General features: G+C 43.4%; 2 protein-coding genes across 3 annotated transcripts; both read left to right on the forward strand.

Annotated features, from left to right (window-relative positions):
- Window positions 1-825: 825 nt before the first annotated feature.
- On the forward strand, window positions 826-9,538 carry LOC117046622 (mannose-binding protein-like). 2 transcript variants are annotated; one of them, XM_033148750.1, is made up of 5 exons: window positions 858-941; window positions 6,508-6,725; window positions 7,505-7,594; window positions 8,799-8,882; window positions 9,097-9,538. In XM_033148750.1, the coding sequence occupies exons 2-5, from the start codon at window positions 6,524-6,526 to the stop codon at window positions 9,474-9,476; spliced, it is 756 nt and encodes a 251-aa protein (XP_033004641.1). In that variant the 5' UTR covers window positions 858-941; window positions 6,508-6,523; the 3' UTR covers window positions 9,477-9,538. The 2 variants fall into 2 exon arrangements, with proteins under 2 accessions (XP_033004642.1, XP_033004641.1); XM_033148751.1 differs by lacking the exon at window positions 7,505-7,594 and having other exon boundaries at window positions 826-941.
- Window positions 9,539-12,865: 3,327 nt separating this feature from the next.
- LOC117046625 (pulmonary surfactant-associated protein D-like) lies at window positions 12,866-19,374 on the forward strand. Its single transcript, XM_033148755.1, has 5 exons — window positions 12,866-13,259; window positions 14,649-14,830; window positions 15,929-16,009; window positions 17,801-17,884; window positions 18,773-19,374. The coding sequence occupies exons 1-5, from the start codon at window positions 13,234-13,236 to the stop codon at window positions 19,144-19,146; spliced, it is 747 nt and encodes a 248-aa protein (XP_033004646.1). The 5' UTR covers window positions 12,866-13,233; the 3' UTR covers window positions 19,147-19,374.
- The last annotated feature ends 4,877 nt before the right edge of the window (window positions 19,375-24,251 follow it).

The following is a 24,251-nucleotide window of genomic DNA, read 5'->3' on the forward strand; positions in this document are numbered from 1 at the left end:
GTGGGTGCAGAATAAAACTTGCAAACTAAGGACTCAGCTAAATTGGTAAAAAGTGTTTTATATGCGTTGTATATGCGCTGTGGGTTAAACCACAGAACCTAGGGCTTGCTGATCAGAAGGTTGTCGGTTCAAATCCCCGCGACGGGGTGAGCGTCCGTTGCTCGGTCCCTGCTCCTGCCCACCTAGCAGTTCAAAAGCACATCCAAGTGAAAGTAGATAAATAGGTACCGCTCCGGCGGGAAGGTAAACGGCGTTTCTGTGCACTGCTCTGGTTCACCAGAAGCAGCTTAGTCATGCTGGCCACATGACCTGGAAGCTGTACGCTGGCTCCCTCAGCCAGTAACAAGCTATGAGCGCCGCAACCCCAGAGTCGGACACGACTGGACCTAATGGTCAGGGGTCCCTTTACCTTTACCTTTATGCAATTTAACACTATGACACCAGATGGCGCTGTGGAGTCCCATCTTTCCCAACCGGATTTATGAGTTTAACCAAAGAGTGTGCAAGATTAAAATAAAAGATATACAGAAATACCTTTTGTTTGCTTGATTTAGTTCTGAATCTATCTTTCCCTCAAGTGAAATTTGTCTTTTTAGTAGCAGCCAAAGACCGCTTTGCCATATTATGTTGCAACACTGTTGTGTAATGCTGTGCTTTAAAAACGGGGTGGGGGTGGGGTGGGGGTGGAATTGCTTTGACAAATAGCAACCTCAGTGGTATATTGGCAGTTTCCCCAGATAGTTCTTGCTTCATCTGGAATTTTTCTTCAGCTGGGAGCCATTGCTACATATTTTGTACATGGGGTTAGGGTCAGGAGATGCAAATCTCACAAGAAGGTAGAGAGTGGGTGGATCCATCAGGGCGTAAACCACTTTTAAGTGATATGGGGCTGGGAGGGATTCATATTTTGCTAGGTCATACTTGGAGAGGATCTGCAGAAGGTAAGCTGGCAATTTTTCCTTCACTGCTGTATAAATCATGACTTTTCACAAAACAACCTGCAGTGTTAATAACCTGTTAATCTATGCTGTGTTGCTGCTGTGCCAAAATCTTAATCGCTTTTGCCAGAGTTAAAAAAGGGATCCCAGGGAAAGAAGAGGTTCGTATTTCAAGGTTGGCCGTACTCCCTGGTGGATGAACAGTGGGGCCTTGTGCCATGCCATAGACCAGGGGTAGGCAACCTAAGGCCCGGGGGCCGGATGTGGCCCAATCACCTTCTAAATCCGGCCCGCGGACAGTCCAGGAATCAGCGTGTTTTTACATGAGTAGAATGTGTCCTTTTATTTAAAATGCATCTCTGGGTTATTTGTAGGGCATAGGAATTCGTTCACCCCTCCCCCCCAAATATAGTCCGGCCCACCACATGGTCTGAGGGACGGTGGACGGGCCCATGGCTGAAAAAGGTTACTGACCCCTGCCATAGACTTTGAGCCCAGGGCATGACAATGGGTAAACATGATGCAGCTAAGCAGGCCTAAGTTTGATCAGCACCAGGTTGGAAGACTACCCAGGAACCCCATGTACTACAACAGCTTACCTACCCTGGTGCAGAACAATCCAATCTTTAAGATCTTCCAAAGAGACCCTATTGGTCATTTCATGACCAGCAGACAGTTATCACATGGTGACAAATGGGTCTTCTCAGTGGTAGTACCCACCACTGGGGTGTCCTCCCTCAAGTCATCTGTGATTGCATGTCCGACTACACTCAACCTTCCCTTGTCTCTGTATACTAAAACCCAAGAGGACATGATAAACTTCCTCCCATGGTTCCCAGTACTTCCACTTTGTCTATCAGTTCCTCCCTGTTGGTGAAGACCAGATCCAAGACAGATGGTAATATTGGGGGGGGGGCACATTGGCTAATAGTTATTTATTTTGCTATTTTATGGTGTGAGTGGTCACTTACTGCTCATTTTCTTAAACAGTTACATACATACGGGACACTACTTTTCATATAGATATGCTGCTATTTATACAGACTGATATATCATGTATCTAAGTTTGAACTTGCCAAAACTACCAATACCCCCAAGGATTAAATCTGACATGTTTTCATTTTATTTCTCTCCTATAAAATCCAGCTTGACCAAGCTTATTAGCCCTACTCCTGAGTTATGCACCCAAACAGGCAACAAAATAAGCTACAGCAGGATTTTGAAACTTGACACTGGAAGTCTGCATCAATGCCTGGCATGGGTATAAAGTAATAACAAAGAACAAAGCAATAATGTTTCAAGAAATAAATAACTCTGCTGGATGGGTGAGAGTGAGGGTGGGAAAATGAAGTTCAGCATCTTGGCTTCAGCTCTGCAAATGCATTATACATATAGAGAGCAAACAAGTCAGGATTAGCACTGACTGATTTGGGTCAATTGGCAATCGGTTCTTAGAAAAGCCACTTCCTTACAACCCAGCATGGCCAAGTAGCCAAAATCAGTGTCAGGAGTGGCATTCAGCAGAGGAGAAGAAGAAGAGTTTGGATTTAATATCCCGCTTTATCACTACCCTAGGGAGTCTCAAAGCGGTTTCCTTCCTCCCCCACAACAAGCACTCTGTGGGGTGAGTGGAGCTGAGAGACTTCAGAGAAGTGTGACTAGCCCAAGGTCACCCAGCAGCTGCATGTGGAGGAGCGGAGACACGAACCTGGTTCCCCAGATTACAAGTTTACCGCTCTTAACCGCTACACCATTTGGGGTTGGGGGGGGGGAGAGCAGTGGAAAAAATGGAACTGGTGTCTGAATGGTGCAACAAGATCTGTAAATATGCTGGCCCTTGGGATGGGCTCCATTTTAGGCAACAGTATGACTTGGGCAAATGATCAGCACGGAGCCATTCATATGAAAGGGTGGCACTACACCAGGCATAGGCAAACTCAGTACTCCGGATGTTTTGGGACTACAATTCCCATCATCCCCGATCACTGGTCCTGTAAGCTAGGGATGATGGGACAGTTGTAGTCCCAAAACATCTGGAGAGCCGAGTTTGCCTATGCCTGCACTACACTATGTAGATAGGAACAAACCTGGCACTGAACATCTGGGGTCAACAAGGGCAGTGAGCATGTTTAACCCCAACCCCAATGGAGTCTATTGGCCATCCAAATGCTGTTGAACTCCCAACTCTCATCCCTGAGTATTGGCTATGCTGGCTGGGAGTTGAAGTCCAACAACATCTGGATGGCCTCGGGTCTCCCATCCCTGCCATAGCGAACAATAAATTATCGCATGGGGAGATAGCGCCGTTATGAGAATAATTTGTTTGTATCTTTATTTTAGAGCTTGTGATTTATGTGGAATTGGTTTAGTTTGGCTGTGTGCTTTTTAACTTTATTTATTGTCTAGGACTACTGTTGTTACGTTGCAGATTTATGATTTTTTCATGTTGTAAGCCGCCTTGAGCATGGTTGGAACTGTGGAAATGTGACATACAATATGGAAGGTGGATGCCTCACACACTTGAGTCTGAATGGTCTAGGCCTGACAGACCCCACAGCAGGGTGCATTGTGACTTTGTACAGGGACAGACAAGGTCCCTGGGGATACCACAGTGTGTAAACCCTCCCTTCGCCCCCACCTCAGCTAGCATGATGGGAGCCATTTTGCTACTAATAGTATAAACCGGTGTTTCCCAAACTTGGGTCTCCAGCTGTTTTTTAGACTACAACTCCCATCATCCCTAGCTAGCAAGACTAGTGGTCAGGGATGATGGTAATTGTAGTCCAAAAACAGCTGGAGACCCAATTTTTTTTGGGGGGATGATATAAACTGGGACTAGCAGGGGGGGCTGTGTGCCTGTTCTCCCCTATGCAGCTTGAGACTTCACCTGTTCAAATGAAAGCCTGAAGATGGCTAAACTCATACATAAATAGGCCCAGCAGTTGATATTAGCTGTGTCCAGTCATAATTGAAGGCAAGATACCTTTGGTTGCTGTTTCCTGAGCTGAGGACTAACAACAGGGCATTACTATTACACCAGCCCCCGTTGGTAAACACTCAGCAGAATCTGGCTTGCCACCCTGGATGGATTTTCCAGAAGGGTCACACACCTTCTGTTCTCGTGTACATAAATATTTTATCTGGATCAACTAAGCTGCTGGCGTTGCCAGATATCAGAACTCTTGATTTCCCAGCACATACTCCAACCCACTTCACAGTGGCCTTTAAAAAAAACACCATTTCCTTATTTACTGGAACAGGGTGAGCAGTTTAAGACACATATATCATCAGATTAGCCGACCTTTCCCACATGGATAAATGTCACGTCAAACATTGGGCAATAAAGAGACTAGAGTGAACTGCCTAATTCTCCCATCGGTTAAGGCCTCAAATTCAAACCTAACAAGATTTCTGCTTGACTCTGTCACCATGATTGTAACATAGGTAGAGTTGTCCTCATAGGTATCCATTTCTTTTACTCTTGTGCAGGGATAAAATAATCAAAATCGGTGCTTCCCAAATCCGCCCCCCATATACTAAAGGGGCAGTCAGTCACCCATTGGGTGTCTTGAACCCCTGGCCTACCTGGCGGCAAGTCAGTGTGCCACGTCCAAAGCTCAAAGTCCAAGGGTCAATCCACACAAGCGAAGTCCAAAGTCTGAAGGTCAGGAAATGAGGTTCAGGGTCCATCCAAGTAGCCAAGTCTAAAGTCCAGCAATCAGGGTACAGTCCAGAGTCAAACCCAAAACAAAGTCCTGTGGAAATCCAGGAACACCCACTTCAAGGTCCCCTCAACATGGGCAGTTCAGCAGACACAGCACCTCAGTTCTGCTTACCTTTGGTGCCTTGCATACTGATTGCAGCACCTGGGCTTGATGAGCAATATGACCCTCACCTGTTCTAAGCCTACTCCAGCAGAGGAATCACACACATTCTCCCAGAGCTAGCGAGCCCCACCTGGCCAGCTAGGAAACTGGGCTGTGGGCCCTTGCCTGCCTCAGCCTCCTAGAGCACATTGCCCACTGTTCCCAATGTCTCAGAGCTCACTGAGTTTATTGAGACAGGGGCCCCTCTGGCTCTGGTGATGGGTCCTGCTGCTTTGGTTCCTGTGCACTGGCCCCCACCCCCTCGTCATCCTCCATCACCCTATAAGAACTTCTTCCACCAACCTCTCCATCCCCATCCCCTGCTTGCCCCCAATGTGTCCCAGTCCCAGCTACACCCCTCACCAGGAGCCCCTTCCTCCTCCCTGTTGTCCTGCCAGTTCATGGAATCTGTCCACAGGTAGTTGGACTCCAACTCTCATCATCCCCAAACAGCATGGGAACTGGAGTCCAGCAACTCCTGGAGGGTCACAGGTCAATTGCCCTCGCCTATGGTAAACATCTAGCAAACTTTCGATTTTGTGGGGGAAACCACTCCAAACTGTTTCCAGGAATGAAACTGATGATTAACTGGTTTTGCAACTGCTGACCTAGTTTGTTATACACATACCGGTACATCTCTACCTCTGTAATGAAGCTGTTGCAATGGAAAGAGCAAGCAGATTTCTACTTCTTGCTAGCAGGGATCAGAGAGTGCTTCCTGCTAACAGTCATTGGCTGCATACACACTGGACTTTTCAAGCACATGATTTCACCCAAAGAATCCTGGAAACTTTGGTTAACCTTCACAGAGCTACAGTTCCCAACACCCTTAATAAACTACAGTTCCCATGAGTCTTTGGGGCAATTTATGTGCTTTAGATACATGATGTATACCCAGCCATGGAATGGCTTGATAGTATGTCAGCAACACAGAGAGAGCAGGCTCAACCACTGCAGTATTCCAGCAATGGAGGCCGATGGAGAAAGGCCAGTGGCCCACTTTCTCCTGCACACATTTGACACTAATTGCCTGAAGAGGACTTATGTCCCCTGAGCATTGTAGGTCATGCTAGGACCTGCTGCCACATTTCTGCTGCTTCTCTCCCCCACCCCACCCCCCCAAAAAAACCCCTCATGCTCACTCTGATTTGGGGAGGGGCAGTGGGAGTAAATAGCAATGTGTTATTTGCATGAATTGAAACCTATACCATGGGTGAAGTCAGGTTTAACCCTTCTCTTGCTATTTTTTTTTTAACCATTCATACAAGCAATAATGCATTGGATAACATGCCATCTAGTTTGACCCTGACTGTGGCAAATAAGCCTCAGAAATCTGAAGATCATAATCTATGTTATAAGTATTTGCCTTGCAGAACTTGAAACCTGTGACCACCGCTGTAGGATCTTGTTTCCACTTCAGCTTAGGATAACAATGGCCCAGTTATGAGGTGGCAAAATCTGAGTCAGTCCAAACCAAACTAGACTGCAAGTGTGTGATGGAATTTGCCCCTGACAGAAAAAGATTCCTATACACAAATTCCTGGTGTGTGAGAGAAGACTGCTGAGGACCATTTTTTGCTGTGTGGGGGGAACTCTCTGTAGGGAAGAGCATTCAGACATGTGAGCTCAGATGTACTATCTGGCATGGCCCCAGGCAGAGATGTCACCTTCAACTATACAAATGCTGTTGTGCTTTGCCTTAGATCTCATCATTGAGACATGGAACGCCATGTCCTCTGCATTCTTGTGCTGGGCGTGTCGTCGGTGAGAATGTCAGATCCGGAGCAATGCAATTGTGAAGAGAAAGTGCGAGCCTGCACGGTTATTTCTGGAAGGAATGGATTGCCAGGCATCCCTGGGAGCAATGGACTGCCAGGAAGAGATGGGAAGGAAGGTCCTCAAGGTGAAAAAGGAGAGCAAGGTATGGCTTAAGGAATTTCCAAGAGCTATCCAATGGTGGTCATAAAATCATAGAACTGTAAAGTTTGAAAGGGCCTTGAGGGCTATATATCCAACCCCCTGCAATGCAAAGATCTCGACTAAATTATCCATGACAGATGACCATCCAGTGAAGGAGAGTCCACAACCTCCATCGGGAGTCCATTCTACTGTTGAACAACTCTTACTGTCAGAAAGTTCTTCCTGATGTTTAGTCGGAATCTCCTTTCTTGTAACTTGAATCCATTGGTTCTAGTCCTACCCTCCAGAGCAGGAGAAAACAAGCTTGCTCCATCTTCCATGTGACAGCCCTTTAGATATTTGAAGATGGCTACCATATCTCCTCTGTCTCCTCTCTCCCAGGCTAAACATACCCAACCCCCTCAATTGTTCCTTTTATAAGGCTTGGTTTCCAGACCCTTGACCATCTTGGTGGCTCTCTCAGTATTAGGAGGAAATCAAAGCTCAGTGACAAAGCACATACCTGGCATGGAGGAGGTCCCATGTTCCATCTGTGGCTTCTCCACGCAAAAGGGATCTCAAATAACGCGTCTAGAAATGACTGCTGGTCACTTTCCTCCAAAGAGGTGGAACATAGAGCACACTTGGGCAACAATGAAGACCCCCCATTTCCTGCAGAATATTCTTTCAAATAACTATTTGTTGGTGCATTCATATGTTTAACTATAACCCAAGAATGCCCATGAATTATGTTTCTCACTTGTTCATCTTTTTCTGTTTATCCATTGGATTAAATGGCAGGTTTACGAGGAATGCAGGGACCCCCAGGAAAAGCTGGGCCTCCTGGCCTTAAAGGGGAAAGTGGTCAGAAAGGTGACTGTGGAGGAAAAGGTAAGGGATGTGGACAACTGCAGACACACACAAGCCAAGAGATTTTACTGAAATCTGTCTGGGTTCTAAACACAAGGCGAATAAGAATCTAAGCTTTGTGGTTCCGTACGATAAGTAAGACATTCCAAACGATGGGAAAGGATATGTCTTTATTGAAATATGAGAGTATAAAAGTCTAGAGTTGCTTTAGATATCCGTCTTAATTAAAATGGCCAATTGATTACAGCTGCAAAATCAGCCTGGTTAAACTGGGGTTGTGTACTCCCATGATTTCCTTTAAACTGGTACTTCAGTCAACAACAAAAATGCTTCATTTATTGATTCAAGCAGATTCTAATTGATGAAAGCAAACAGTCTCATATAAAGTCCCATGAGGCACTACTAATTCATACACATACACATGAGCTGGGATAGCTCAGTCGGTAGAACATGAGACTCTTAAATCTGAGGGTTGTGGAGCTGAGTCTCACCTTGGACAAAAGATTCCTGCATTGCAGGGGGTTGGACTAGATGACTCTTGTGATCTCTTCCAGCTTTACAGTTCAATGATTCTATGAGCAAGGAAGTATGGTGCCATTTTTTCAGCCTGCTACAATTGTATACACCATAATGACCACATATGTGGCCTTCCAGGGAGGCCAATACTTTACACAAGTTATGCTTCCTTGTGAGTCTGGTTGTGACTCCCTGCACTCCTGAGTCACTTATCTGGGGCTGATGGAAAGTGTGAACCAGTCCACCAATCATATGCAAAAGGAGATCCAAACAAGTGTCTGATATGGAATCTCTATTCTGGCCTCAAGGTCACTATGGTTAGGTAAGGGAGGTGGGTGGAGTCTCTGAACCAGACTTGACCTGATTTGTTTTAGTTTGAAAATAATTTCCTTGTTCCTTGGTGGATGGTTCATTGTGTACACTGTCAACTTTATGCATCTGATGAGGTGAGCTCTTCCGAACCACAAAAATGTATGCGACATTACATTTGCTAGTCTTTAAGTTCCGCCAAGACACTGCTGATTTTGCTGCAAAGACTAACACTCTTCTGGAATTAAGACAATGGGAAACTGAATGGGCCAGGGAGAAGGTCAATGGTGGATTTGAGACTTGTCACTTCTGAAGAAGATTCTTCCTTTGTTGTTCTTTTATAATCTTTGACATTTTAACACAGACAGAACAAGAATAATACTGTCCTTTTACCTTTTAGAACTTGAACTGCTCAAAACTCATATTAGTGATTTACAAGCAGAGCTGAAGGCTTTGCAGCTGACGGCAAGCAAAACCCAGAAAGGTAAGCTAGTTGTTTGTGTACCTTGATGAAAGATGTACGGATTGCCATTAATATCATCCTCTGACATTACACAGTCTTTAACGCAACCAAACTACTCATTTGAGCAACTAAATGTACAGCAATTGCTGTATGGATCAGGCCCAGTTCCTAAATTTGGGCTATTAATGACGAAAGCACATTTGAAATAATTAATTTTGATTGTATTGTCTGTTAGCCATTCTAGGTTACATTTTCTCAAACAGCACAAGAGTAGGAGGAAAACTGTTTGTGACTAATGGAGATGACGGTAATTATGAGACTTCAAAAGCGACATGTAACCATTTTGGTGGCCAGGTTGCTTCTCCAAGGAATGAAAATGAAAACAATGCTGCACTGAAACTCTCTGCAAAAATGGGAAGGCGTGTATTTTTGGGAATGAATGACCAGGAGACAGAAGGCATCTTCAAGCATCTTAATGGCGAACCAATGGAATATTCAAACTGGGCACCAAAGGAACCCAATGGGGTGGAAGAGGACTGCATAGAAATGTATCAAGATGGCAAATGGAATGACATCTCATGTAATGTGGCTCGGCTAATAATGTGCGAATTTTGATCTGACTGTCTTTATGGGTGTTTCTAGATATATTAAAGCAGAATTCAAAAATCTGTTTATTTATTTTTATTTTTGCTTTTAGTTTCTTATTGAATTCACTTGATAACATAATATTATTATATATGGTCTTTGGGGGGGATTACAAAACAATGTCAGTTCAAAATACAATACAATTCACCATATACTCCTACATATACACAGCTAAGACTCTCCCCCCCCATGCCTTTACCGTTTCTATTTTCCTATTGTACAAAACTTGACATTAAACTAATTATACTATCTTATAATTTCTTATAAATTTTTAGAACCTTTTCATTCATATATACAGAAATCATGTAAAAATCTGTTTAATTGACCAAATCACCTAGAGAACTTCAGGCACCCTGTGTACCAAATTCCAAAGGGTAATAGGTTTGCTGATAGTATAGAGACCAAGAAGCTAATAATACAGTCATACTTTGGATCCCGAATGCCTTGCGACTCAAACGTTTTGGCTCCTGAACGCCGCAAACCCAGAAGTGAGTGTTCCGATTTGCAAACGTTCTTTGGAACCCAAACGTCTGACGCAGCTTCTGTGGCTTCCGATTGGCAGCAGGAGCTTCCTGCAGCCAATCAGAAGCTGTGCCTTGGTTGTCACACGTTTTCAGAAGTCGAACGGACTTCCAGAACAGATTCTGTCACACAGAACGGCAAAATATCACAGGGTATAAATAATGATAAACAATTCTCCAGCCAGGATGTAGCCATGGATAAGAGTATTCAATTTACAAAATCAAATAATGGTTAAAGAAATGAATACTGTACTATTGTTAAGATCAGGATGAGGTGTGGCAGTTGATTCTGGAAGGAAACACACCTGTACAAAGGCACCTTGTTTGTTACTTTTACAAGAGCTATTCATATACAAATCAGGGTGAAGGGGGGAAATAAAGAAAAGAATATCCACTAAAGTCCCATGGAGTTCACTTTTGGAGGAGGGGTGTTCAATAATAAACTAATACAGCAAACAATATTTACAGCAGAAAACCCCCCAACACAGATACCAAGAGAACAGCATTTCTCATTGATTGCAAAAAATTATAATAATATTCTGGGCGCTCAACCCTCTTTCTGCTCTTTCAATTTATCAGCTTAACAGCTTATAAATGATTTTTGAGAGAACATATATGCCCTTAGCAAGCATTGGGGAAAGAGATTTTCCAGCTTTCATAGGATCACAATGAATTTACACCTTTTGTAAATTTTCAGAATTGCTACACGCAGAATACTTTCCCATGAATTTTTTGGAATTCTGACTCTCAGAAGGCATTTTGCGGTATTTTCAGAATTCCAACCCTCAGTCATTTTTTTAAAATCATTATTATTTTATAGCATTTTCAGATTAATTGAAACATGTTTTCAGCATTTTTTCAGAATTCCAGCTGTCATGCCTTTTTTGGAATTTCTACCCCTGGAACAAGTGTTCAGGAATTTTGGGAACTCTGAACCTTGGAACGCATCCCCCCCCCCCACTTTTTGGAATTCCAACACTCAGAAAGCATTTTGAAGGATTTTCAGATTTCAAGTCTTGAACATCTTGGCATTGTCCCTCATTTGGAGTTCTGTGTTCCATGGTAGGTATTGAGAAATATTACAGTAGAGAGAGCTACAAGCATGAGGTGTATGAAAAGGAGCCAAAGACTTGAGTAAGTTTAAAGAAGAGAAAAGATTAACTGTGTACATATTGTGCATATTCAAATATTTTAGATGATATTAGAAAGGGGAGGGAGAACAGTTGTTCACTTTATACAGTAAAGCTCTTAGAGCTCTTTTTTTGTTTCAAAAAGTGCAAAACGTTAGGAAACAGTAAGCATGCCATAAAATAATCAAAACATTGCAAAGGAAATACATGTGAACTTTGCATCCTCATTACAAACTTTTGAAAGAATGTTATCTAAAAATGCCAAGCATATAGTATTGATTATGACAACATACTTATAAAATTAGCACAACCATCTTTAAACTTTAGAGAGAGTCAGTAATCTAAACAAAGAAAATCTGGAATATCAAGATGTTCGGTCTAACATACCTGTCCAAAAAGTACAGTAAACATAAGGTGGTCTGGGTTCTTTGGATGACGAATTAATGAAAGAAATGGAGACCAGTTATCATAAAAAAATCATATTTGGTAATGTCACCTCTGACTGCTATTGCACTGATGTGTTAGTTTGTCTACAAGCGCAAATGCTATCCAAATGCTCTCATACCAGTTCTACACAGTTAACAATCACTTCTCCATAAGAATGTGATCAGTATCTGGGCTTCTCCCAGGGAATGGATTTTAATAAATCACTTAAATAAAATATATTTATTTGCTCCTCAAAATAATGATAACAAGGTCAAGCCTGGGTCTTTAACCACTTTAAAATTCAGAATTTTAGAAATCACACAGAATACATCATCTCAGTATTTGCCTACACTTCCACCATAAGTGACTATAAGTCCCATTAGCAGAGGACTAATGTGAGGAGGTGAAAGTGAGGAGGAATTAAAGAACCTTTTAATGAAGGTGAAAGAGGAGAGCACAAAATATGGTCTGAAGCTCAACATCAAAAAAACTAAGATCATGGCCACTGGTCCCATCACCTCCTGGCAAATAGAAGGGGAAGAAATGGAGGCAGTGAGAGATTTCACTTTCTTGGGTTCCATGATCACTGCAGATGGTGACAGCAGTCACGAAATTAGAAGACGCCTGCTTCTTGGGAGAAAAGCAATGACAAACCTAGACAGCATCTTAAAAAGCAAAGACATCACCTTGCCGACAAAGGTCCGTATAGTTAAAGCTATGGTTTTCCCAGTAGTAATGTACGGAAGTGAGAGCTGGACCATCAAGAAGGCTGATCGTCGAAGAATTGATGCTTTTGAATTATGGTGCTGGAGGAGACTCTTGAGAGTCCCATGGACTGCAAGAAGATCAAACCTATCCATTCTCAAAGAAATCAGCCCTGAATGATCACTAGAAGGACAGATCCTGAAGTTGAGGCTCCAGTACTTTGGCCACCTCATGAGAAGAGAAGACTCCCTAGAAAAGACCCTGATGTTGGGAAAGATGGAGGGCACAAGGAGAAGGGGACGACAGAGGATGAGATGGTTGGACAGTGTTCTCGAAGCTACTAACATGAGTTTGGCCAAACTACGAGAGGCAGTGAAGGATAGGCGTGCCTGGCGTGCTCTGGTCCATGGGGTCACGAAGAGTCGGACACGACTGAACGACTGAACAACAACAAGCAGAGGACCCCCAAGACAGAAAACCAAGCCACAAATATTATGCGCTTGCTACCACCAGTGGATTGATTTAAGCAATTGCTCTTAACAAGTACTGTAAATTGTTCCGTAATGAGTTAACAATGTGTTTTGAATTGTTTACTTTGAAGTGGCAAGCTCCATTGTTCTCTGCATGTATTTTACCACCACTGGACAATACTTCCTTTGTGTTTCACTTTCTTGGATTAACAGCGTCTATAGCAGGAAGAACCCAGGAACCATGCTCTTGAGAAGTCCCACTTGAAAGCAACAGACCTGCTTTGATAGTTGGAGGGTCACGAAGCAACATATTTATGGTTAAAATGCTTTGCGTAAGAAACATGAGCTCTTGTTACATAACCCTTGGTCTATAAATGGAATCCTGAATGCCTCCTAAATTATTCTTGCTAAGACGACTTTCGTGGAACAAAACGGAAAATACAAAGTGAGTGGACTTTTGATATGAACTCCTAACATGGACCAAACAAAGAATCCTAACAGGTATAAATGTTTATATATTATTCTTTCAGTGAGCTAAAATCAACAGGGACTTATTGGACCGAAATACTCTAAATGCATTTGATTAGTAAAATGCTTGTGATAATAATGGGAGTGAAGGGAAGGTGGAAAGAGGTACCATATATCACAGGGCCCCCAGGAGGCTGTGCTATATTTCTTGGTGCTCTTTCTGTACAAGGAGGGTCCTACTGTGCTCAATGGGACTTAGTCCCATGTAAGCATGCATTGGAGTTGCAGCCAGGCCCCAGACAGGGGCAGCATTTCACCATCACTTCAGCAATTCCCCGAGATGCAGAAGTTATGCTTTTTTTTGTATAGGAAGGAATCACACCCATTCACTTGGATTAGAGAAAGTAGCCTATATATCTGTATTCTGTAGGGTAACCAGATGCAACAGATGGCAGGGCTTCCTCGCCTTTCTGTAGCTAACAGAGGCATGCAATTTCCACCTGACTATTAAAACTACAGGAGCCCAGCTCTCTTTTGCAGCTGACCGTGATAGCACTCAGGGACAAGAATGGGGTAGGAGGTAAACCCTAATCACTACTGACAATAGTTTCTTGTAGGACAGCATGATTTTTCCGGGGAGGGGAGGGGGGATCATAGCCTATTTGCTTTGACACAAAGAACTCAAGGGATGCAATTGGGAGATTTCCGGATCCAAAACTTGGGCATCGCTGACGAAAGCAGCAATGCATATTAGAAATACTTAGCATTTTATTTTCCTTACCCAAACCTTACCATGTAAAGACTGTAGAGAACAGGTGGCACAAGTTATAACATGATTGGCATAACAGGCTGGTGTACTGTGGTGCTGAAACTGCACCCCTCGCCTGATTCAGCAATGAATTAGCTCTTTGTGGTACTTCCTGTTTGTGCCACACGTAAGGACCTTTGGGCTCTTGTTCTAATCTTTGGGTCACCAACTTGCTCTTTTTTTTTTGTAAGGTCCCAGTTTCCCCTGGTTCTCACCTCTCAACAAGGCATCAAGCAATGTTTGCTGAACCTTGTCTTTCCAGATCAGAACCTGAAATCACAATCCTGAAAATCCGTATCTGTTCCGATTCTCTGTCAGATATTTTCCATCTCCTTCTTAAAATCAGAAGCTGCTAATTAGGACAAACGTCACGCCCACACCATAAATTTGAAGCACATTTAGAGCACGCCACTCTAAAATAAGAATCGTGGGAACTGCAGTTTGTTAACAGTGTTGGGAACTGTTGCTCTGTGGGTGATAATCTACCGTTTCCAGGATTCTTTGGGGGAAACCATGTCCTTGAAATGTGCTTTCGGTGTATGATATGCATGTGACCAGAATTTAAGTTGTCTTCTTTTCTAATGACGTTGTGCTTGTTTCTGTCCCCACTTTAGACCATACACCCAGACAATGCTGATACTTCTAATACTTTCTCCATTGGTAAGGGGAGCATCTCTGCAGAGAACCACCAGCTCTGCTCCAAGGCTTGTTCTGTCAGGATGGGTTCCTAATGCTTGTACATTAATTATATGTGCATCTGATGAGACCAGACCAAAAGGAGAAGAGGGAGATCAAGGTACCAGAACATTTATGGGGAGAGTGCACTCTCTTTTTGTGCACTTTGGGGTAAATAACTTCTGTATTAGCTTGATCCACTCTGTTCTCGCATACAGGCTTGGAGCGAGTGTGTGTGGGCTCTTTTTTTTTAGCTAACAACAATAGATCAAAGCCCCTGTGACAGGAAATGGGGGACACGGCACCTTCCTGTTCCTTATAGCAGCAATGTCAGGAAGAACTATTTTATGGTAATATAGTATTTCATAAGGCTAGAATATCTAACTACTGTAATTTAGGTAAACCACAGGCTACTTCATCACATGCACTAAAATCAGACAAAGACACATATAGCAGATCAAAAAAGTGAAAAGCTCATGCCACAATGCTCAAGCTGGTGTTTAACATGCTACAGAAAGGTTGAGGGACTTCCAGCCCACAGATTAAATGCAGCCCACCAGGCTTCTCAGTCCACCTTGCCAGGCCCTATCCAGTTCCTGCCCCTTGCCCTGTTCTGTGCACTTGGGTGTCCTTTGCTCAGGCTAGCAAAAGGTATCAGGCTTCTGATATTGGACTGGGGAAGCAGAGGGATAGCTGGATAGTTGGTAGATATCCCAACTGATGGATTGCTCTGTTGGTTAGAGCATGGATAATGCCAACTTTGCAAGTTTGATCCCCATATGAGACAGCTGCATATTCCTGCATTGCAGGGGGCTGTCCCTCAGCGTCCCTTCCAACTCTACAATTCTGTGATCGATGAACACTGCACCAATCCGCTTTCTTCGTGGCTGGTACTGAAGCCAATCAGACTGGCAAAGCAGGAAGAGGGTGGTCTGCTTCACAGCTCCCTACACCTCTGTGGCCCTTCCACAGAAACAACTAATAAATGCCTGAATATGGTGGACTATGGTATCAGCACTTCACTAACGGACAATAGTATAGGAGCCAAAGAACTCTGAGGCACAATTCTCAAGTAAAATCTCATTGGAGACAAGGTGACTGTTCTGACAAAAGAGTGTGGAGTACTGTCTACGTTAACCTCAAATGATAGGCACTATGAAACAGAGTTGTTGTTGTTTTAAGTCACATATCAGTTAACTGATTTGGGCCTCTGTTACAGGATTACCAAGACCTCAAGAACTACAGGGTCCAGCAGGACCAACTGGCATTCCTGGTTCAGAAGGAGATAAAGGCTGTATAGGTGGAAAGGGATCATGTGGAAACAGAAATATTCCAGGTAAAAGTTGTTGTTGTCAGTTATTATTATTATTATTATCGTCATCAGCAACAACACAGGCACTGTACAAAAATAATAAATAATATAAGCCCTACCAGAGATTTATAATCTAAAGGGGGGGGGCTAAACTTTTTTTCCCTCGATGTCCAAAGTACCAGGAGGACAAAGATGATGACAACGATTCATTCTGACAGCTCTTCTTCAGTATACAAAGCATTTGACACCATTTTGCTCATTTATTATCAGAATAACCCAGTGAGGTAGGCAAGGGTGAGAGCTAGTAGTCCATCCAATATCAATTGCATTGTTTGACCTCCTTATGTTTTTATTTGGTCAAAGTGAAATTTGTATAACTGTATAACACACAACTGGCACATAATCGGCAAGAAAACGAAAAAGTATTAACATAATTACAATTGCTCCAGCCAAGCGGGAAGAAAATAGATTGGAAGAAAGTGTTTTCCTCTACAATGTGCAAATATATTGAGGATCAAATTTCAAAACCGCCTCATATTGAGATTAGCAAAAAAAAGTGATACAAAGACTTGAAGTTTAGGCCGAAAGTCCACAGGCACTACTCAAAGTCAAGAAGTGAGGAAGAAATATATACCTTTGGTTTCTGGGCCAATCATGACTCCATGAGGGACAAAGATGCTCTCTCCTTCTGAATCAACTCTCTCCCTCTAAAAAATAAAATGCCTCTGTATGGTTACTACCAGTGCTATTTTTCTTGAAAAAGAGGTGTCAGAACTCACCATGAACGCCTCCCTTGTTCTCTTATAACGGCAATGGCACCCACCTGACAGGTGTCGGAACTGAGTTCCGGCAAGTTCCAGCTGAAAAAAAGCCCTGGTTACTACTAATCTGGTGTGCACATGTGCGCATTTCTCACTTAGGGGTTCTGGAGGGCAATTGTCAGCTTTCTTACCCCGATGTGGCGTTGTCAGTGTGTGCAAAAAGAGGAGCCACATCCAAATACTGACCACTCCTTCGCAAGTACAATCTTAAGAGCCAACACACAGGGCTACTGGTCTTCAGGCAGAAGCACTTTCTGAGCTCTGGGAGAAAAGAAACTCCACAGCAGGCACAATCCCAACCCTAAGAGGAAAATCTCTTGGCAGTTTTCCCCTCCCTTCCCCTTTCCCCAGGAGGCTTCAGCTGGACCTACTATTGCCCTGTTGCAAGGCAAAAACTTACACAGACTCTCCACAAAACGTCTCTTTCTCTTCCCATAGTTGGGTGCACAAATCTGTCACTTGCAATTATTTACATGAGGTTATTTTAATTCCATCTCCAAACAAGAGGGCAACTAGTTCAACTCACCATCCAGGAAGTTAACAAAATTTGCACCTGAAGAAAAATTTCCAAGTGAACCAGCCAAGATGAGTGAGGTCAAGAACTGTTTGTATTACATTTCCTTCTTACATACTGAGAAATACTGAATGTCGGAAGACAGAATAGCTATTGTTTCTGTTGGCAAACGCCCTTCGACTTCTTTAAAGAGGAGGAAGTTTATTCTGCTTCTTGTGTACAGTAAAAAAAAAAATATGTTTGAATAACCTAAAAGAATGATCAACTGAGGACCACTTGGCACATTATAGTTTTAGGTGCACTGTTCTCAAATGAGGGACTCTGCGCTCTGTAGCTACATGAAAGCTTGGCCATATAGATTGTTATCCATACATATTTTGAAAAAGTTCACTTCTGCAATTTGCAGTTGATCAGGAAATCTAATGCAACTATTTTCTCATCCAGAGCTGGAAAACCTCAAAACACAAATAAGGGGCTTGGAAACAGAGCTGCAGGGTTTGAAAGCTGCCATCACCAAAACTCAAAAAGGTAAGAAAGGGGGATTATCGTTTGCTTTTGTCCAAATCGGCTGATATAGCTTCAAGTGGACTATTTCCACCCAAAATATTTAATTAAAGTTTTCACAATACAGTAAAATAATACCTACAACAAATAGGATCGGAAAGACTAAATTAAAAGAGAAAAGAAGAAGAAAAGTTAAAGAAAAAAAGAGGAACCAGATAGATAAGGAAACATTAAGAATAATATCAATAGTCATAATCATAATAAAAAATAAAATTATATAAATATTTAGCCCTCTGTCATAATGATACCTTAATCTTCACTTACACACTGGCAGAGGAATGGGAGTGCGGAGGGAGCAGACCACCCCCGGCACCACTATTCCGATAGGGTGCAATCACGGTGGCCCTGCCAGACATGCGGTGCGCACCTCTATGCGCGCCAGGTGCCACGTCCCCACAGGCGGTGCGGCGTGCCCACAGAATGCGCACCACGCCCCTGTGGGCGGTGCGCCACACCCCAACGGGTGGCATACTACCCCTCCGGGATGCACACCATGCCCCTGGGGCGTGTATCACACCCCCGGGGGGGCGCCGGCCACACCCCTGCATGCTCTCCGCCCCCGGTAGCGGAGCATGCAGCTTCATCACTGCACCTACAAATAATGAGTCTTCTCAGCTCTTGTCTTCTCAAGTTTACTATTGATGCAATTTGAGTTCACAAAAGTGATGGGGAACCCATGGCCAATGGCCATCTATATGTTGTGCAACCACCACTCCCATCCTCTCCTCTGCTTTAAACCACCCTGAGAACCTTTCTCCTCCCACTGAAATATAAAACGCTGCCCGTACCATCAATGCACCTGCCGTTTTACAGCATGAGATCTGAAAGCCTTGCAATCCTTTCTCTTTCTAGTTCTCCTTACCCCCAATGGTGTGATGGTCGGTGAAAAGGTATTCAAAACAGATGGTTCCAGAGGTGATTATGATGCTGCGCGTGAGACCTGCTCGCGCATGGGTGGCGCACTTGCCTTCCCGAGGAATGCAGCAGAGAACAGTGCCCTGCAAAAAATAGTGACCTGGTATAACAGAAGAGCAGTCCTCGGGATCAATGACATGGCAGCCGAAGGCAGGTTTGTGAACCTGAACGGTGATGTCATTGGGTACTCAAACTGGGCCCAAGGAGAACCAAATAATCTTGGCAATGAGGACTGTGTAGAAATGCATCAGGATGGCAAGTGGCATGACAGAGGCTGCACACTTGAGTGGTTAGTCATTTGTGAATTCTAAAATCAGGAGGTACGGGGGGTGGCCATGTTTGTGAGGTCAAGGAATAGTTTGTTCTAATTCTTTCAAAATTCAATACCCCTCTAGATTGAACAGTAATTTGCACAAGTGATATTCAAGATGCTGCTTTCCTTTACCTGACTGTGTGCAGAAAGAATATGGCAAATTTAATGTGAGGCATGTGATTTCTTGTAAAGCATGTCCAAGAATAAAAAATACAGGTTATGAGTACACACAGACATTCAGGCAACATCCGTCCCCATGGTAACAACAAGAAAACCACACGTGCCTTTTCAGTCAATCCCCCAAATGCAAAACTGCCATTTGTTCCTCACCTGCACAAGAACGTATAACAAAGGCTACTCCAGCTCAGACCATGGCATAATTTCATAAGGCGCTCAAGGAATCATACCAGTGATTCTAGTATTCGGATTCAGGAATGTTGCTCTCTGTACCAGCATGGGAGCTTGCTGAAGGAAGAAACTGCAGAGCAACAACACTCACCATCATTTCAGGTGGTCAACAGTAATTGTAGCTACCCACACAAGAGGCCAAAAGACTTCCAATTGATCCTATAAGGCAGGCATGTCCAACAGGTAGATTGTGGGACGTCTATGGTAGATTGCGTTCAATCGTGTGGTGCTTAGCGATCTCCCCCCCCCCCAAAAAAAAGCTCAACAACTTCGCCTGTCAATAACAATGGGTAGCTCACCTGGCTTGAGAGCAGTACATGCGAAAAGGATCTAGGAGTCTTGGTAGACCACAAACTTGACATGAGTCAACAGTGTGATGCAGCAGCTAAAAAAGCCAATGCAATTCTGGGCTGCATCAATAGGAGTATAGCGTTTAGATCAAGGGAAGTAATAGTACCACTATATTCTGCTCTGGTCAGACCTCACCTGGAATACTGTGTCCTGTTCTGGGCACCACAGTTCAAGAAGGATACTGACAAGCTGGAATGTATCCAGAAGAGGGCAACCAAAATGGTCAAAGGCCTGGAAACAATGCCTTATGAGGAACGGCTTACGGAGCTGGGTATGTTTAGCATGGAGAAGAAAAGGTTAAGGGGTGATATGATAGCCATGTTCAAATATATTAAAGGATGACAAATAGAGGAGGGTGAAAGGTTGTTTTCTGCTGCTCCAGAGAAGTGGACCCGGAGCAATGGATTCAAACTACAAGAAAGAAGATTCCACCTAAACATTAGGAAGAACTTCCTGACAGTGAGAGCTGTTCGGCAGTGAAATTTGCTACCAAGGAGTGTGGTGGAGTCTCCTTCTTTGGAGGTCTTTAAGCAGAGGCTTGACAGCCATCTGTCAGCAATGCTTTGATGGTGTTTCCTACTTGGCAGGGGGTTGGACTGGATGGCCCATGTGGTCTCTTCCAACTCTATGATTCTATGATCACAGCCAGTATTTTTATAATGTGATTCGATCGCAGTCTCTTGGGAGTTGTACGTGCCTGCTATAAGGCTACTGACTCTGACATATCTCCCAGATTTGTGCTATTTGTTACTTGGACATAGGTTGGGTTGTTCTGGAACTAGCTATCTCTCATTGTCTCCTTTCAACCAGGCCAACAGCCCAGCTAAACTTCTGACCATCAGAAGCAGGACCCTATTGCTAACCAGTTTGGGGATACGGAAAAATCTAGGAAAAGTGGGGCACTTTTGCATAGCAGAATATCTATCCTCCTTTGTATTCCTGTGACAACTAGCATGGTCAAAGCATGCTGCATAAGGCAGAGGGGTGGGGGAAATCCATGCTTTTAAACTGCCTTCTAGCTGTAATCCCAAATGTTTTGTATTATTACCAGACATTAGGTCAATGGAGATATCTTTATAAACCACAGACCTTGCAAGGAAAGGGATATTGGATCCCTGAGGGTACTATGATTGTGAAAAGAACCTGTTGCCAAGATATGGAGACTCTCAAGTAATCTTGTCAATGGAGGCATAGTTCATTAGGTTACATTGCCAGTTCTAAGGTGTGGATATAGTACAGATTAGTCATTCCACACCTGTCTAATCTATACAGCCTGGTGCATCCCATGTCATCCGTCCTCCCTGAACCGTCTTCTCCTACACTTACTCCAGTGATGAGTAAGAGCTAAAGTGCAGCCATAATGAACGAATCAATCATGGTTCTATACAGCTCCCAGACCTCACCATGAACTCACTTTGTTCTCTTATAATGGCAATGATGCCCACCTGAGAGGTACCGGAACTGAGTTTCGGCAAGTTTCAGCTGAAAAAAAGCCCTGGTTCTTTGTGATGCCACCTTCAGAGTCACATTATGAGTCAGTCAGCTGTATCAGTTTTTCGGATCTTCCTTCTGACTGAACAATACTATAAGTTAAAGCCCTAAATACTCACCCTGAGCTGAGGAGCATTACACTTTCATCAGCAAACACATGTTCCCTGTAAGGCCAACTTCAGGTAAGGCCAACACTAGGTTATCTCAAGGTCATCTTTGTTATCTCTGTCATCTCACGACATCCTCAGAAAAACACTCCATAGAGAGTGCCAGTCTTTTCTTCTATCCCAGTTGCAAGGTTTAACAAATATACAAAAGAAGCAAAACAAAACAAAACAAAACAAAACAAAACCACTCCAATGTCCAGCATCTGACAGATCCAACAAAAACACAAGAAGAGTTGCTGGATCAGGTCAGTGGCCCATCTAGGATTAAATTCTACAATTAAACAAATTAAGGCCTTAGATCCACCTGAAACTTCAAATCTAAAATGCATTTCAGAACCCTGATATTTTCTGGATACAGTGGTACCTCGGGTTAAGAACTTAATTTGTTCTGGAGGTCCATTCTTAACCTGAAACTGTTCTTAACCTTTAGCTAATGGGCCTCCCGCTGCTGCTGCTGCGCCGTTGCCACACGATTTCTGTTCTCATCCTGAAGCAAAGTTCTTAAACCAAGGTACTATTTCTGGGTTAGCGGAGTCTGTAACCTGAAGCGTCTGTAACCTGAGGTACCACTGTACTACACAATGGAGTGGTAGGTCTCTGAAAGAAGGATCTTGCCCTATGTTCTTGAGCAACTGACATGTTTTGAATTAAGGAATAGTCATTTAAAATAAAAGATTTCTGGCAGTTGGAGCAGATAGCCTTAAAATGGACTAGTTGATGCATGCATGTGTAAGAATGGTTATCATGCATTTATTTTATTCCCCCCCCCTTCTTTCCACGTGATGTGTGTCACGGCAACGGCAATGGATTATATTTGTCACTAACAAACATGGGGCCAAGGTCCAAAGAGTTTGAGCAGATTCTCTGCAAACATCACAAGCTACCTTAGAAAGCCTTCTTGGTTTCAAAGGCGGTTTGCTGTTTGCTATGAAGAGCTGCTGTTTGAGAAGCTCAAGGCCCAACCCCTTGTTGAGACTATGGTAGCCCATCGTGTAACATGAATATTGAAACAGAAGGAGGAAAGTTGGGTGACCTTGGGCCAGTCACACTTCTTTGAAGTCTCTCAGCACCACTCACCTCACAGAGTGTTTGTTGTGGGGGAGGAAGGGAAAGGAGAATGTTAGCCGCTTTGAGACTCCTTCGGGTAGTGAAAAGCGGGATATCAAATCCAAACTCTTCTTCTTCTTCTTCTTCTTGCTGCTAAACATTCTGAGCTTTGTGGGACACCATCCCAAGATGTTCTTGCCTCCATTCCAAGCCTCTGTTGCCTAACGTACATGCGTGTGAATAAACCCTTAGATCTGACTTTATAAACCCAGAATGGTAAAACATTACTTTTCTTCTCTTATGCTTCCTTCACTTTGACAGGAGTGGTAAATAAAGTTGGAGACAAAATACTTATTACCAATGGGAAGGATGCCTTTGTATTATTGCCAGTTATACCTGAAAACTCTGAGTTAGCTCAGTCGGTAGAGCATGAGTGTCTTAATCTCAGGGTCATGGGTTTGAGCCTCATGCTGGGCAAAAGATTCCTGCACTGCAGGGGGGTTGTACTAGACATGCTCCCTTCCAACTCTGCAATTCTATTAACCTGTTACCCTGTGATATACTTTGTTGTCCCCTCCACATTCATGAAAGTCCCTCAGGTCAGGTAGCCATGTACACGTCATCAAAAAAAGAGTACAAAAGATGACACACATTTGCATAAAACTTGCAATAATTTCGATATAAGCAGAATGGGCTTGTGGGGGAGACTGATCAGGTGAGCTGCGTCTGTTTGCTGCTCAGGGTGCTGCTACCTGTTCATGGGTCCCTGCTCTCCATCCTTATGGTGATTTATACTTGAATCAGGCTACCCTTCCAAAAGAGGACCCTTTCCAATAAAGGGTGGTCCTCTGTAAAGTAGGACCCACAGCCACCCTACTTCCAGGCTGTCCTATGATGTTGCTGCTCAATGAAGAATAATGGGTTGTTGTTGTTGTTTTTTACTTCGCTTGGATCTACAAGGGACGCGTTTAACTTTATTAGAATGATATTAGATATATCATTCTAAAACGTTACAGGGCAGACTTGTAGATTAAAAGCGTTTCTTACCATGTTTTTGTCCGTCAAAACGTAATTTCCCTACTGCTGGTTCCTGGTTGCTCTGCAGAGCCCTCTGGTGTCTCATTTTAATAATCCATTATGAACGTTAAAAGCAGAGCACAATGTGTCCAACTACGTTGTGAAAACCATTTCTTAACCCTTCCTTAACATTATAAACCATGGGTGTATATCCACCCTTCTTCTTTCTCAGGTGCGGCCATCCACTCTACCTGAACTTGCTCTTTTTGTTCTTGTGCTTTCCCCTTAGGTTCCAGAATACTTCTCAGGGTGGAAAGGAAGAAAAAGTACTGCCCATGTTCCACTTTAGATTCTGGTGTAACAGCTGGGATGGAATCAGCCACATCCAGCCTTTCTGAATAGGGAATATCCTCTGTGACTGGAAACAGGGCCTAGTGTTGAAACGAGGATAGATAAATGTTCACCACCCGCCCTCTTTTGCCTCAGTTTCAACTGGCTTTAAAGCTACCGTTCACTGCTAGCTTAATCTTTTGCAAAGAGCTTTATGGCCTCTCCGGATATTCTGGAACTCTGTTTAACTGCATGGAGAGGTCATATGTGGATTTAATCATCATTACTTTGG

Source organism: Lacerta agilis, chromosome 5 (genome assembly GCF_009819535.1).
Source record: "Lacerta agilis isolate rLacAgi1 chromosome 5, rLacAgi1.pri, whole genome shotgun sequence".
NCBI lineage: Eukaryota > Metazoa > Chordata > Lepidosauria > Squamata > Lacertidae > Lacerta > Lacerta agilis.